The 16,365-nt window shown below is 35.9% G+C and overlaps 2 protein-coding genes across 2 annotated transcripts; both read left to right on the top strand.

The window, feature by feature from the left end:
• Window positions 1–3,565: 3,565 nt before the first annotated feature.
• LOC120342872 (uncharacterized) lies at window positions 3,566–14,728 on the top strand. Its single transcript, XM_078116829.1, has 10 exons — window positions 3,566–3,717; window positions 4,202–4,239; window positions 4,505–4,597; window positions 5,035–5,166; window positions 6,435–6,685; window positions 7,069–7,167; window positions 7,717–7,815; window positions 11,031–11,138; window positions 11,817–12,032; window positions 12,649–14,728. Exons 1-9 carry the CDS (start codon window positions 3,679–3,681, stop codon window positions 11,906–11,908), a joined length of 951 nt encoding a protein of 316 aa, XP_077972955.1. The 5' UTR covers window positions 3,566–3,678; the 3' UTR covers window positions 11,909–12,032; window positions 12,649–14,728.
• On the top strand, window positions 14,694–16,206 carry LOC120341890 (aminomethyltransferase, mitochondrial-like). Its single transcript, XM_039410507.2, has one exon. The coding sequence runs from the start codon at window positions 14,776–14,778 to the stop codon at window positions 15,997–15,999; it is 1,224 nt and encodes a 407-aa protein (XP_039266441.2). The 5' UTR covers window positions 14,694–14,775; the 3' UTR covers window positions 16,000–16,206.
• The last annotated feature ends 159 nt before the right edge of the window (window positions 16,207–16,365 follow it).

The raw sequence follows: 16,365 nt of genomic DNA, 5'->3' as shown, positions 1-16,365 counted from the left end.
AAAAGATGTGCTATGACATATGTCTGTGAGCGCACGATGCTGTAGCATGGTCAAAAACGTGTTTTTCTGGTTTTCCATTGTGACGTCACGGACTCGGAAAATTCGATTCGAGTCCTTGACCTATTACTCGGATTCGTTGAATCTCTGTAATGCCGGACTCGTCCCATCCCTATTATTTAGTAACGTTTTTATGTGAAATGTTTGACTGTGGTACCTGATACCGGGTACGTACAAAATTGACTCATAGCACGAGATATTTCAATATAATCAAGAAGAATGAATCATTGTCACAGGACCCAAAATATCTATGACAGTCCCTCAGTGTTGCCAACTTGGATTATTTAAATCTAGATTTAGATTATTTTCGTATGATTTAGATGTAAGAAATACCCATTTAGATGCTAGATTATTTTATAGATTATTTTAGCATTCATTTAGATATATTTAGATTATTTTGACAAATATTATTTTGCATTGTTCTCTAGCTGTATAGTGGCAAAGAAGTGAAGTGCAGTTCACCGGTATCTATAGCAGTGAATAACATATGTAGAGAATAAATACAGAAAAGGTACTGCAGTGATAGTGCTCAAAACAACAAGCAGACAAGGGAGATATGTCTAAAGAAACCAGTGGCAAACGATACGACCAGAAATTACGAAAACAGTGGCTAAAAGATGACTCACTGAAAGAGTGGATAGCGCCCGTGGCTGCTGATGCATCTAAGGCATTCTGCAAGTTCTGTAAATGTGATGTCAAAGCAAAATATCAAGATTTGAAGCAGCATACTAAAACTCAGAAACATTTGAAAGCTTGTCCATTCACTACCAGGACTCTTGATCCATTTATGACTATTAAAAACTCTGAAACAGCAGAGCTGGAAGTGTCTATTTCCACATTTTTATGTTGCCACTCAGCTATTTCTAATTGCGACCATTTAGTTGATTTATGTAAAAGAAATCTCCCTACAAACAAAACAGTGTCTGAAATGAAAATGCACCGAACTAAATGTACCCATATCATAAGAAATACTCTGTGTGAGCATTTTAAAACAGACCTAAGACGAGATATTGGTGATGGCAGATTTAGCATTCTGATAGATGAGTCCACAGACATAACAGTACATAAGTTACTAGGCATATCTATAGTTTATTACAGCATGTCTGAAAAAAAGATTGTGTCAACCTATCTGGAACTTACTGAACTTACAGCTTGTGATGCTCAGCACATTGTTATAGCTATTAAGAACGTACTCGGTTCACATAAATTGAGTCTGAAGAATCTTGTAGCAATTGGAACAGATAATGCGAGTGTGATGATTGGCATAAATAAGGGTGTTCATGCACAACTGAGGGCCGAGATACCATCCCTTATTCTTATAAAATGTGTATGCCATTCTATTCAATTGGCAGTCTCACAAGCATCGGCAGATAGCCTGCCAAGACACCTTAATTTTTTGATTACCGAGACACATAAATGGTTCTCACATTCATCTACCAGGCAATATCGGTATAAGACTCTGTATCAAACTTTGAATGATGGCACATCACCTTTGAAAATTCCTAAAGATTGTCAAACAAGATGGTTATCTATTCAACCAGCTGTTCAAAGAATCTTAGAACAATGGCTGGAACTAAAAACTCACTTTGAAGTTTCACGATTGTCAGAAAAGTGCTATACTGCAGAAGTTCTGTATGAAATGTACTCAGATGAAAAAAATTTGGCCTTCCTTCTGTTTCTAAGTCCAATTTTGACTGAAGTACAACAAGTAAACAAACTGTTTGAATCCAAAAACATTGAAAAAGTGAAACTATTAAATAATCTAACAATGCTGATGAAATCAATTGCAAAAAAGCTTGTATCTCCAACCTGTAATATTGATCTACTTAATTCTAACATTGAAGAGTATCTGGACCCAAAACCATACTTAGGCTACAGATTTGAGTGGAAAATTCAAGATTTGAAGAAGCAAAATAAACTTACCAATACTGATGAAACTTGTATAAGAAAAAGATGCTGTGATTTTTTACTGGCACTGCATAAACAGTTAAAGCAGCGTCTACCTGATAATCTTAAAGTTCTGCAGAACATTTCTTGCTTCTCTGTTATTAACATGCTTCAACCACTTAAAGACAAAGCTGCCATCTGTGAAGTTATGAAATTTTTGGGGGCCTCTGATCAATCTATCTCTCAAGCAGAATACCAACTAAGCAAGATAAATCTTGTGGACTGGGTGCATAAGGATGATACAGAAGCCTTTTGGAGTGAAGTGGGTGACTATAGGGATGCTTCAGGATGCAATCCATTTTTAGAACTTTTCCAGTGTGCAATTTCAGCCCTAATTCTACCTCATTCAAATGCTGAAATTGAGAGAGTATTTAGTGCAATGAATTATGTCAAGTCAAAACCAAGAAACAGAATGTCACTGCAGCTGCTGAATGCCATCTTAACTGTAAAATTTGGGTTGATAAGAAAAGAAGAGTGCTGCTCCACTTACAAGTATCCACCAAAAGTCATTGCAGAGATAGGAACAAGCGCTGTCTACCAATATCAGAGCCAGTCAACTTCAGCATCTCATCCCATAGATCTTTCATATGTAGAAGATATTAACTTTAGAGAATTGCAACAGTTGTAGTTTGTACTTGTAATTTCTGTTACAGTTTCAAAAGTGTACATGTAGTCGCATAACTTGCTTATAATTAATTAAAATATTAAATGACCTGTATCACACGGATAATTATGCTGTGTGAACTTAGTAGTATCCCTATTTCGAGACAAAGGAACCAAATTACAGTAAAATTCAATGTTCTATTTACTTCATAAATATTGTTATTTGTATATTGTTTCTTTTTTATTAGTGTATTTGATATTCGGTGATTGCAGACACTAAAAAGTAAATCCATAATTATTGTGGTGCAACAAGCTTTCATTTTTTCTCATGATAAATACTTAAGTTACCTTACTTATGTTCGAAAAGCTGTATTGATATGAGTAATCATTTTTCTTTACATTACAATCTTCGTTTTTTCATTGAAAATGTAACTTTGGTATTTTTGGATTATTATTTGGATTATTATTTTTTGAATTTAGATTATTCTAGATATTTTTTGTGAAGATTCTAGATTATTTTAGCACCGAACAGTTGGCAACACTGCAGTCCCTGTACCGTACCCCGATACAGGTACTGGTAAGTCACTGCATATGATTTTTGGGGAATTGTCTGCGTGTCTATATATTTGAGCATTGCTCTCTTGTTCTTCGACACGTTTTTAAGAAATCGCTTCTCTCTTTGATTACTGGACCAGTTGCTTTGAAATTTTCAGTGGTTAAAAATGGAATTTAGATAGATAGATAGATAGATAGTTTATTTCGAAAACTCCATAACAAACCTAAATTTAAAATGGAGAATTCAATGAAAGTGTTTGTTTTATTGGACCAAATGGAGGGAAATTCTTGGAATTTAGATAGTGTACCATACTGTATTATCATATCTATTGGTATTTTTCTGTTTTTAATTATTTTTACAATGTTTTTCATGTTAATCTAAATTACCTCTAATATGATGAAGTTACTGTGTTTGGGACGATTCAACCAGATCTCATCAACTGTACACTAGATCCAAAGATCCGGAGATCTACAGTTTTGGTTGTCTTGAAGTCTTGGAATCTGAAGGATTTGAAAATGAACCCTGCACATTATGGAAATCCCTTCGTTGTGAATGTGAGCAGCTTCAGACTTTGAAATCCCAGAATTTTTTCAGTTTTCTGAAAATTTCAATTTTTATTACTAAATAAAATGCTTTGTTTGAATAGATGAGCAGATACATTTTCCTCTTAAACTTTACGAGTTTACGTCTTGATAGTTTTTTCAACTGTTGGGTTTGTTTTATTCCAATTTGTTCGTTATAAGCAGAGTATCACAAATAAACAATATCTACTGAACTATAGTAAGACCAAACCTAACTGGTCTAATCCTTACTAGTCTAGAATATTATGTTTTGAAGTTTTATTTCAATTTGTTTGGTATCCAATGAAATCTGAAATCTACCATTTTCATTAGTACGCTAGATGTGTACTAGTATGTGTGATTTCAATTGCGATTGTCTCTTTCTTAATTTTCCAGTAATTACAGTGTTTCAAACCTGAATTGCTGTGCTCTATTTGTTTTGTAATCAACTTATAAAATTCTATTTCTCAATTTATAGCCTAGAGGGGATACTAGAGAGGAAAGTGCGGGAGATGGGTAAGTTTATGCTAACATTTCGCTTTTCTGTAGTATTTTTGACTTAAAATCCTTAAATATGATTCTGCATTGATTACCTAATTTATTACGCCTCGGGATAAGCTTGTTGAACTCTGTAACTATTCAATGGGTGACACGATGCCCTGCAGGATATCAGTGACTGCTTGTACTGGGCCTTGTTCAAAGCAAGTAAACGTCATGAAAAATATAATAAGGAATAACACATTTATTTCGTTATCTTTTGTTTAACGCTTTTGTTTTTCAGCCCTCAACCTTCTTCATCAACAAGAAACCAAGAAAATATAATTAGTCTGGAGGAGTTCTTTAAACTGGTTCAAAGACAAAAGGCAATGAAAGGGTATGTGGGAAAAGATAGGACTGGAGATTCACCGAAATACTACTTACTAGAAGAGCAACGGATGTTGATTGAGTGTAAATCATTGCTCATATATCAACCTCACGTTAATCTCTTTTTCTATCCTGTTTTCATTATGGTATCATAATAGCCCTCTATAGTTTTTCCATATGTCTGAGTAGTTTCTATTAAGAAATCCATTCAAATGACAATTTTTACTTCATTTTATTTCCTAATTCCTGGACTACATTTAATGGCAATTAGAAAGTGGATCAGACGTCTTCATCCTAATATCTCTCACCTGTCTTGTGAGATATGGGGGTCGAACTCAAGACCGTTCACTTGAAATGTGAACACGAGCGGGTTGAAGATTATAACCGTTAGGTTAACACTTGTACTTTATTTTCCGTTCATCAATTTTTACTAATTAACATCTGCAGAATGATCCTGGTTTGCGATTCTCCACCTTCGAGCCCGGAGGTACTGGATATGATAACACGTTTGAAGGAAAAAACACCTTTTGACGTTTACTACCACGAAAACTCCAGGGAACAAGGACGGAACGAGTGTGGGTAAGTTCCATAGCAGGGGAATAGGTTCCGGGTCGAAACCCCCCTTTTAAAAATTTATGTAATAAACTGAAAAAGTCGCCAATAACGCGTGTAATTGCTTTTTGCTAAAATCGTTTAATTGTTTTCATCTTCATGACGTGTTCAGGCCATAAACGCTTTCACAGTGGCTTTTCTACTCTCTAAATCACAAATTTGTAGAAAATTTGTGCCACCATAACGATGATAATTATTTTATTTTTGTACTCACATAGAATTATGAATCCAGTGACAGTTATTATAAGTTCATCGCCGTGAGATTCTAAAGACAAATGAAGGAGTAAATCCGAGACCTATATTTTTGATTGAGAGGCGCCAATATAAAATACTAAAAATTAATAACCGTAAACAATATAAGTTTTGTTAAGCCCGGCAACAGTCTAAAAACGCTTTTCTAGGCATCAAAAATCGCAAAATTGTTTGGTTGGCGTTTAGAAACATATCGTCACTAAAATAGAAACACGGTTAATTATATCGATATTTGCCTTTTTATCTATTACTATAAAATTGATGTCGAAAATTTTGGTGTTAACATTAAATATGGTGGAGAACGTGACTTTTCCTCAACTTGTGATGATGTATAAGATAATTACAGCAGATTTACTGATTTCTTGAAAGGTTCTATCTTTAAAAATAATCAGAGTGGCAACATTGCGATTGAGCGGAGTCAGTGTTACAAGTACATCTCAAATTTATCGAATTCACAAGATAGCAAAAATACAGATCAAAACAATATATAATCCAGGCAGTTTGCCACACATTTTCAAGTCGCGGATTGCCGTGGGGTTTTAGAGTGGCTCATGTTTTGTCGACGCAACCGCAGGTTAAATTGAAGACAAAAAAATTAATAAAGCAAGACATTTTGAATATGCCCGTATCGGTCATTGATAGATTACCTTGCACAAGAGAAAAATCATTTTTCGTTCAAAAAGTCGGCTCTTTCAACGAGTGGCATAATCGCGGCGACTGTTCGGCGTGGATTTCGAGGCCGTGAATTTGTATTTTGATTTACTAGTATTCTATATAAGTATTTTCAATGTATGACATAAAATTGTACAATACGAGATACAATTTTTATCGACAAAGTTTTCATTTGAAGAACATGATGTCACACAAAAATCCCATATTCTAATAAACGTTAATTCCGATATTCGAATACTCAATTCAAATTCCCCATCCCTGGTTGCAACAGAACCATTGAACTAGTCTAATTATTGTACTTACTTACATAGGTTCATCGCTGTGTTTATTGCATGGGCATTGGCTTTCAAATTGGTGAATGAAAAATTTCCCAATTATGGGGATATGGAGTTTCAGAAAGTTCGAGGCAAAATAATTGAGTTATTCAACGACTTTGTTGAGGAAAAACAAGAGGATCAAGCCCAATGTCTTTCCGGAAATCACCTCATGAAAATATTCCAATCTGGTCAATCTCTGGACAATAATTTCTATCTGTGGAATATGGTTGAAATGACTGAGCTTTGTGAGTACACTTTACATTAAATGCTAAGGGCTAGGAGTATGCTTGCCATCATGCCGTCGCTTACGGTGCGACTTACTCTGCCAAGTTCATGCATCTGAAACAAATAACTGGCTAACTAATCCCATACCTCACATAGACTGTTAACCGTACGAAAGACTGATACTTGAGAGACTCTGATCAAGCCATATGATCAGCTTTCCTCTCCCGTCCGACCTAAAGATAAACCTATCCTACCAACCGGTAGCTCTGTAGTTTAAATTTATTGATTATATCACTTCATTGTGTAAATGAAAGTAAATAATTTTGCTCGAGAAATGATCTTTGATTTTTTCCATGTCTGAGTCACCAAATCCCATCCTAATCTTATTTTTTTTAATTTCAAGATCATGCTTTGAAGCAGATCAGTATATTGACAACACTTGGGAGGGCTGCTACTGACTGGAATACACATGTGCCTCAATTAGATAAGTCAGTGCCTGAAGGTAAGTCTGATTCTGTTATATCTGATTTGGGATTCAAACATTATCAATTTAATTTTAAGAATAATTACTGTGGTCAAATTTATCGATAATATGTTTTTCAAGGGATTAGCATATGATAGTCAGATATAATATTCTACTTTTATTAAAAATATATAAAAATAGTGGTAAGCATATATGATTGATTATAGAAGTGCTCCCCTATGGATAGTGGATTTGTATGCATTGACTGCAAGGATACAGCCTATGGCAAGGATCAAAACAGTTATATTGAATGTATCACGCTTGTAAGACATGGAATGGTAACCGGATGAAAGGCCGTGGTTCGTCATATGGTTGAACCGTGTTATTGACTTTCCTCTCTCCCGAGATGAATCTGTAAATCCTATTCTGTAACGTTCTGTCTCACAAAAGTCAGATTTCGCCTTACAAGCTGTTTACATGGGAAAACAACAATCTTTTTTTTATCTTTGCATTATCATAGCTAAATTTAATGGTTTAGACATGCGTGCACACTCTAATTTAATCTAAGTTAATTTTTCGTCATTTTAGGTGATGATTTCAGAAACAGTGGAATATTGGATTTTAGGGTTCCTGAATGGGTTCCAGAGAAACTTAAAAATAGGGAGTTAGCCGAATTATTATTTAAAAGTATGATATTTTATATTATTTGGATGATAATCTTGTGATATCATTTGAATATCAGTGGATAACAATCCTCGGTACTCCGAAGTATGTGAACCAAGATGGCGGACACCGGAACATAGTATGAGTACCAGGCAAAGGTTAGGCCATAATTTCATTCCAATTTTTCCTATATCGAGTTCTGGGACTAGCCAAGTGACTCCTGTAGTATTTGTACCTGAAATTATGGCCGGACCCTAACCTGGTACACATACTACGTTCTGGTGTCCGCCATCCTAAATCACATAGCCTACTTAGCCTACTTCGGGAGTATCGTAAATTTTGATGATATGGAAAAACCAGAGCTGTGGCACGATCGAATCTCTAGTTTCAGTCGAATTTTGACGCTAATTCTGATATTCTTGTGCTGTGCGTGCCAGGTTAGGATTATGCCATAATTTAAATCTGATTTTCCTTATTTCGGTTCTATTCCCTCATTCCCATAGGTTTCAGTCCCTTTGCACAACTTGATGTAAAATAGCCAAACAAGATTAGTTACCTCCATATTGGTACATAAACTTCTGAAGAGCCCTAAAAAACATTTTTTGAGAGTTCTAAACCACTCAAGAAATCTCCTACTAACTTATGGCTCCAATAGTCATTCTCACTTTGAGCAAAACTGACTGCAAGCAACTATTTACTAAGAAATAAGCTGCTAATGGAGGACCAGTATCTTTCTCGCTCGGCACTACCCAATAATCACCCAATTTAATATACTCCAAATAAAGTGGTGGGGTTTGAGCCCGAAATATTTGTGCCGTGACCAGTGGCGCAACCAGGCCGTTTTCAACGGGGGGGAGGGGTCCGACCGGAATTTACACAGTGCAACCACGACGTAAGTCGCAACGCCACTAGGTGTCGCCCCACTGAAACACGATAAATTGCTCGTGGTTAAAAGGGAAACGCCATCGATTAAATCCCAGCCTTTCGCTTATCTTGCCCTCGTTCATTAACGGCGCTTCGCTATGTCTTGCATCTCGTGGGTAGCAAAACACCATTCATTACATTCCAGCGAATTGCTAACGAAAAGCTGTTAACTATTTTCAACGTTTCCCTCGCTTTGCGCCTCGTGGATAGTGAAACACGGCTTGAATGAATTCCAGTGTTTCCCTCGTGCCGCGCCATGCTCGTTGGGTGAATTCGTCAAGACTAAAAACAAAATGCACTTCTTGCGAATGGACCTTTTCCCGACCCTAACCCCAGAAAAATTCTAAACTAAACTGAAGCTCACCGGAAGGCATAATGACAATTAAAATAATTAATTTACAACTAATTTTTTGGAACCACAACTAAAAACTGACTAATTTAATGCAGGGATGTTCAAATCGAATTTAAATTCAAATATCGCAAACTTCGAATACTGTTTTTTCGTGTTTATAACAATCCCGAATATGGCGCACATATCCTAGCGTCATCGTCCATGTGTGGTTCGGCAATATATTACAGCTGACATGAAAGAATTTCGATAAACGCCGACTTGAAGAACTTATAAGACTTCGAGGACGTTTTTGATTGAAAATATTTTCTTGTCGTGTATTTTAACTTAGTCGAGATGGTTTAGGCGTCCTCGGCAAATTGTGTCCTAATTAGTTGTTTTCATCCTCAGTTTCGATAGTGACCGAACATAACAGGGAATTTTTAAATTTATTGTAATTCAGCGCATATAAGATAGCTCTCAAATAATATTTAATATCTATCGCGGATTTCGTCGGCATCCGGCATTGATGACAACATCGTTCAGTTTAAGTTAGCGGTATTCATTTACAAACAAAAATACATAACAGCCGACATGAAGTATCCAAATCAGCACAGAGTTCAAAAATAAAACAGGTTTTATGGTCTTAATATGCACATAGAAAGAAGAAAGGGCAGGGAAATAACGACTAAAAACTAAGAACGGTACGGTATGTTTGTGTACTTTTGCTTACCATCGTCATCATAATCAAATTAGTTAAACCCGATTCCCAAATTTCCGTCCGCCAATAATGGAGGATAAAGATGAAAAAACGAGTCGGCGTTGATTTAAATTTTTCATGTTATGTGTTACAATTTTTTGATTATAAACCAATACCTCCAACCTAAAATGGAAGATAGTGTTATCAACGACGTCGGGATAACGATAAAATTTCCAATACAAACCAAATAATATTTAGAAGCTATTTTATAGATTGCAAGAAATTAAAAAATTTCCCGTTAAGTTCGATAACTATCGAAACTGAGGATGAAAACAATTGATTAGGGCAGGATTTGCTTTTAAGTTTATTGCTGAGGCGCACAACATATCTTGACTAAATTGAAATATACGATAACAAATGTAAAAAATTTTTAACCAAAAACGTCCTCGACGTCTTATAAGCACTTCAAGTAGGAGTTTATTGAAAACCTTTCACGACGACTGTTAGTTATTGCCGTGCCACACATACTGCTTTCGATTGCGATAAAAAATGAAATAATTGTGAAATGTTTTTAAAACTGAACGTGGACGGGGGCTTTAGGATGTGTTCGGCGTTTTCGGTTTTCGGCCTTTCATATGTAGAAAATCTTAGGTTAATCGAAACAATATTTTTCCGAAAATAATTTCCGTATCCAGATTTTCAGAGTTTCTACTGCATTATTATAACATGAAGACGAGCGGCGTTACATTGCGTCAAGATGATGAAGCACGAGATTATTCGTCACAAGAGAGAGAAAGATAGCATTATGCTATTGTCGCTTTCAATTCGCATCGACAGCGCGCGATTTCTACTTTTTTGAGGTAACATATCTCATTTTCGAATACAAACATATACGTGGGGATAGCGATTATTACGTAACTAACAGCAAAAAGGTATGATTGAAGTCGGGCAGTGTTAAATTACGTCGAGGTGATAAAGCACTGGAAAAAAGTAGTTTTCACCGGATTGTTATGTCCGTAGAACGACGTTGTTTGAACGTAGAACAATAATGAAAAAAAAAACTTTAAAACGGGGGGACACGACCCCCGTAACCACCCCGCTGGTTGCGCCACTGGCCGTGACATCAACTAATTGGGTACAATCACTGCACCATGGTGTTACAGTTATAATAGGATTGCCAGGGTATATTAATTTTATTAAAAAAAATATTCATTCACCCATATTTCAAAGCCTACTAATTTTATCCAATCATCTCAATATTTCTAAAATTTTGTGCTCTTCTCTTAGTTATAGGAAAAATCAGACCGGAAAACGAAGAACTAAAATCATATTTCGATGAAATCACAAGAATGTTGGATTGCAAAACACCCCAATGGAAGAGTATCGATGAGATGAGTAAGTTTGAGCAGGGCTATCCAACTGGCGAACCTTTCCGCACCTTCCGAGTGCTAAATTAGGACCGAAGCTGCTTCTTGACTTCGAATGCATCGTTTCTTTTTATTTCACAATCGTGATGTAATGCATTTTTCGCTAAACGACTGTGGAAAAATTGTCATTGTAATATAAGTTTCCTAGAGCTTTTGTGACTGATCAAGAAGATGTCAATTCCGACATAAAAATTAAAGTTTTAGTGGTTGGATATATTTTTCGCGGATTATTAGACAAGGTGGTAAACATTAGCTTGTTTTTGTAGCTTATAAATATTCCATATACGGTATATATTTCACACGCTCTGCTTCACAACTGAAGATACAGACACTGAAGCGTGATATTAAGCCTCGCTACTGTATTTTATCAAACGATGCATTTGTAATTTTGTTCCATAGCTAAAAAAAATATTCTTGGAATGACAGGACGCCGGTAATTTTTAAATTTTGAGTACGGACCTTTGATGAAAATATTTGAGTAGCCCTGAGTTAGAGTATTGTTCGTTGTCGTTTTATTATGCTTCTTGCGGATGATTATTGCCACTCTCACCATCACTTTCTCATACTAGTGAAACATAATTCACTCAGATATTTTTCAAAAATGTGAATTTTGGCGAAACAGGAGTCAAAATTTATTTATTTTCAGTGGAGAAGATTTTATATGTACTTAAAACAATCAAGCTACTCCTCCATGGCTTCATGGCATATATAGTGCGGGGGATCTCGAAGGTGCTCTGAACAAACTAGCAGAGAATCATTCAGAAAAGTTCAAAATTGCTATCGCAAACATCAAAAATCTTGAAGAACAGGAGACCAAAGAGGACGGCCATTGGTACACAGTTTTAGTGGTGCTCGGAAATGGGTCAGTAGCTGTAGACTGTTAGTTTATGGTTTATGGCCATTTTCTATATATTTCCCTGCTGCTATTTTGAATTTTATTTTGTTTTGCCAATTTTGGATTTGGTTCTAGCAATATATTTATAGTTTATACAATTCGGAAAATAAAAGGAAATTAAACTAAGTGGATTACTTCACAAACAAATCCAGCACCTTAAAGCAGTACGCACTGAAATGATAACCACCAACAAAACATGACTCTAATAAAACCAAGCCAAGTATGACTAAGCAAATAAATTACTGTTGCCAGTAAACAGTTCAGAAAACCAAAATATGCAATAAGTAGAATATAAATTACCAGATGCTATTGCATAGAGCAGGGGTCGGCACCCTACGGCCCGCGACGCTTAACTGAATTATAGTAACAAATTATAGCTGTTCTGTCGATTATATTCTTTACGCAAAAGAATTTATGTGTAGACTAAATTATATTATAACGTAACAAGTATACAATTCACAATTACTCGTTAATTTAATTATAATTTAGACAAATGACATGAAATATGTGCGGCCCGCCAATGACTTGCAACCTTTAGTTTTGGCCTGCGAGCGACAATATTTATTTTTACTTTTGTTTTCAGTACTACAGCTTGAGAAAGCCAAAAAGGATTCGTTAAAGAAGATTGAATTCGAAAAAATGGCTTTTTGTTTGAATGACAGCCTTCTTTGCTATTTATCATAGTATCATATTGGTCTCTGATTTAGTAGCAATCCCCCTGATACCTATTTGTTAATTGCTAACACAAGAAGTCAAACCTGCCTACTTTTTATTTTCATAGGATTTTACATATTTGCTTGATCTTGTCTTGTATTGATTTATCATGTATATGAGAGTATATCATTCTATCCAAAAACGAATCCATACCATATTTTCTGGATAATAAGCTGATTTAGTGAATAAGCTGAGGCCAGTTTTCAGCATTAAAAATGAGGGTTTTCCCACATCACAGCGGGGCAGAAAAATTGTACTTTTTTCTCTATCTGTGTGGTAAGCACCAATGTGTGCGCTCTTTTTTTTTTCGATTCTATTTTCCTCATTTACGGCATTTTTTTGGTATAATACGCCTGCTGAAGGGCTTTTCTTCCATGAATTAGTTTTTCGTTTTGTTCAAAAATACGTTGAGTTGCGTATAGACTGACACTAGAAAATCAAAAATCTTGGGTCCAGAAAATCTGCTTTTTATCCAGAAAATATGGTACTTTTCTTGGTACTCCTGTAGTATGTGTACCAGGTTAGGACATAATTTTATTCCAATTTTCCTTTTTTAGTTCCATTACAAGTTCTCCCCATCTATGTTTGCCAAGTGAATATACCCCCTGCCCATAGGTTTCAGTCTCTTTACACAATTCGATGTAAAGTAGGCGAGCAAAATTATGGCAGCTACCTTCATGTTAGCACACATACTTCTGGAATGCCCTTTTCTTATTTAATCTGTTATACTTATGCAAACCATAATTTGCTCATCATATGCCTGATAGCAGTTAGTTCATTTTATTTATTAATGATTGCACAAGTTCCGACCACTGTACTTACATCTTATGCATTTGACTCCAAACACTGCAGCATAATGCCTTTGATTTTTTCTATTTATTTTTACCTATTTCGCTGTTTCCCAAACTTTTTGGGCCACGGACCCCCTATCCCAGGGATCGGGAACCTTTTTGGTCAAGAGAGCCATAAAATATACATATTTTTAATTGCATTTCCGTGCGAGCCATATAACATTTTTTCACTTAATCAGGCCTAAAATGTTCACTCAAAAGTCAACACATACAATGTCAATATACATTTAATGTGATTTCTGATGCTGCATGTAGTCGCTGCGGGCCTTGAACGGTTGCTCACATGCAGCCCAAGTTGAAATCTACGATACTCATCACCCTTTTTCGTTTAGGCACCTCCGTAGTGTTTCTAAAACTCTATCGCTCTGTGATGTCACAATATATGTTCCAGAATCCCCTTGTTTGTCACAATGCCTGTCTGGTAATTATCTTACATAACATAGACATGTGCTGGACGCGCGTTCTCAAACGTATTGGGAATTTCCTGCCAAAATTGGCTACAAAAGAGTTTGTAATCTCGTAACAATAGTAAGCTTAGTCTTGGGATATTAGATTTTTCTGGGAGCCATATGCCGTCACCGAAAGAGCCATATATGGCTCACGAGCCATGGGTTCCCGACCCCTGCCCTATCCTAAAATATTATATTTGACGAACCCCCATTCTATGACAAAACAATTCTTGTGCCTAACCAACGAGAAGAAATAATGTTTCATTTACATCACAATAACACGAACGATTTTATTGTGTTGAATGAGTTTGCTTTCGTCTGCACTATTTATCAATTGTCGTAGCAAGCAACTGGAAAGGTTTACCTGTAAACAGTTAAGTTTTTAAAATACCTTCTTATTTAAAAAAGATTCGTTATTTGAAAGCATACCCTTACCCTATAAACCTAACTGTTTTTCTTACTAATGCCCCTATGGCGAATTTTCTGGACACTTGCCGATCACCCTTCTTCCAGTACACAATTATATCAAAATGTTCCGTATTTTGAGTTTTTTTTTCAATGGTTTTTTGTAACTTGCACTATTTATATTGCTATCTAATAGGATTAGATAAAGCTCTTTATAAAGTATTTTCTTTTGCTTGCTTTTAGATCTATATTATTAAGCAAAATGTAGCATATTGTATATCACTTAATAAAATGTTCCAAAGAAACGGAATCCGATTTGTGAAAGTAGTCGCTCAACCATGTATGTTTACGGCACAATCTCGGTCTTTTAATTTGACCGCTCAATATTATCAACAAAAGGAGCTTAAGAAGACTGTTTTGCATGATTTTCATAAAGACAATGGCGGAAAAATGGTTGGATTCGCTGGATGGTCAATGCCCGTACAATATAAGGATCTAGGACTTGTGGCTTCGCATCACCACACGAGGGAGAAAGCATCACTTTTTGATGTGTCACATATGCTGCAAGTTAAAATTTTCGGAAAAGATCGCATCAAATTTATTGAATCACTAATCGTTGGCGACATTCAAGGGTTAGAAAACGATTCAGGAACATTGAGCCTTTTTACAAATGACAAGGGGGGCATCCTTGATGATGTCATCGTCAACGTAACCAATGATGACCATCTCTATATCGTTTCTAATGCAGGATGTGGGGATAAAATTACAGTGTTATATAATAATGCTCTGTCAGATTTCAAAGGTGATGCTCGTATTGAATATATTGATAATGGACTTGTTGCTTTACAAGGTCCTCTTGCAGCAAAGATTTTACAAAATGGTGTCAATTTTGATTTGAGTAAAATGTATTTCATGAAAGGATTTTATGGCAAACTTTTCGGCGTTGATAACTGCCGTATAACAAGATGCGGGTACACTGGCGAAGATGGGTTTGAAATATCTACACCGAGAGAAAAAACTGTTGCTGTTACAGAAAAGCTACTTGAAAATGAGGATGTAAAATTAGCCGGACTTGGAGCAAGAGATAGTTTACGTCTGGAAGCCGGGCTCTGTCTTTATGGGAATGATATGGATGAAACTACAACCCCAGTTGAAGCAAGCTTAACATGGTGTATTGGGAAACGAAGACGGAAAGAAAAAAATTTTCCTGGTGCTGAAATTATATTGCAGCAGATTAAAAAGAAGCCGGAAAAACGGAGGGTCGGACTCGTCAATGAAGGCCCGACTGCGAGATCCGGTGCTTCTGTTTTTGATAACAACGGCGCAGAAATTGGACGCGTTACTAGTGGTTGCCCATCACCTACTCTACAGAAAAATATTGCAATGGCTTATGTTCCAACTGAGAGTTCCAAAATAGGCACACTGTTTTCAGTTCAAGTGAGGAAAAAAGTTCACCCAGCAAAAATTGTGAAAATGCCTTTCACCCCTGCCAAATATTACTTTCCGGCTAAATAGATTCTTTTTTATAATTTGATTTTTAAAAAATTATATTCTGTTATCGCCACACACTAGCTTAGATAACGTTATTGTATTTTTGTAAGAAAAAAACTATAAATAGGAAATCCTAACTTAACTTTATTTAATCGTTGAAAAGAATTAGTCGCGTAGCGATAACAGGATAGAGTTTTAATAAGGTGTAGCAACAATAAATGTTCCATGACACTCTTGTTTGTTTGCATTTTGGATAGCTTACTCAAGAAAGATCTTAGACCATGTGTGGGCTAGTTACAGATATAGACTTGGTTACTGGTCCTCTCAAAACTCAATAACTATGAAGAAAAAAGTTTATTTTAGCAGCTTATTTGAGACCTAGGCTAATAT

Source organism: Styela clava, chromosome 10 (genome assembly GCF_964204865.1).
Source record: "Styela clava chromosome 10, kaStyClav1.hap1.2, whole genome shotgun sequence".
Taxonomy (NCBI): Eukaryota; Metazoa; Chordata; class Ascidiacea; order Stolidobranchia; family Styelidae; genus Styela; species Styela clava.
This window is presented reverse-complemented; position numbering and strand designations above follow the sequence as displayed.

Excerpts from the sequence above, each read along its gene's own strand:
- LOC120342872 (XM_078116829.1), top strand. The coding sequence starts at position 3,679 with ATGAACCCTGCACATTATGGAAATCCCTTCGTTGTGAAT. Across the intron at positions 3,718-4,201 it reads GAAATCCCTTCGTTGTGAAT|CCTAGAGGGGATACTAGAGA; the intron begins GTGAGCAGCTTC and ends CTCAATTTATAG. Across the intron at positions 4,240-4,504 it reads GAGGAAAGTGCGGGAGATGG|CCCTCAACCTTCTTCATCAA; the intron begins GTAAGTTTATGC and ends TTTGTTTTTCAG.
- LOC120341890 (XM_039410507.2), top strand. The coding sequence starts at position 14,776 with ATGTTCCAAAGAAACGGAATCCGATTTGTGAAAGTAGTCGCTCAACCA.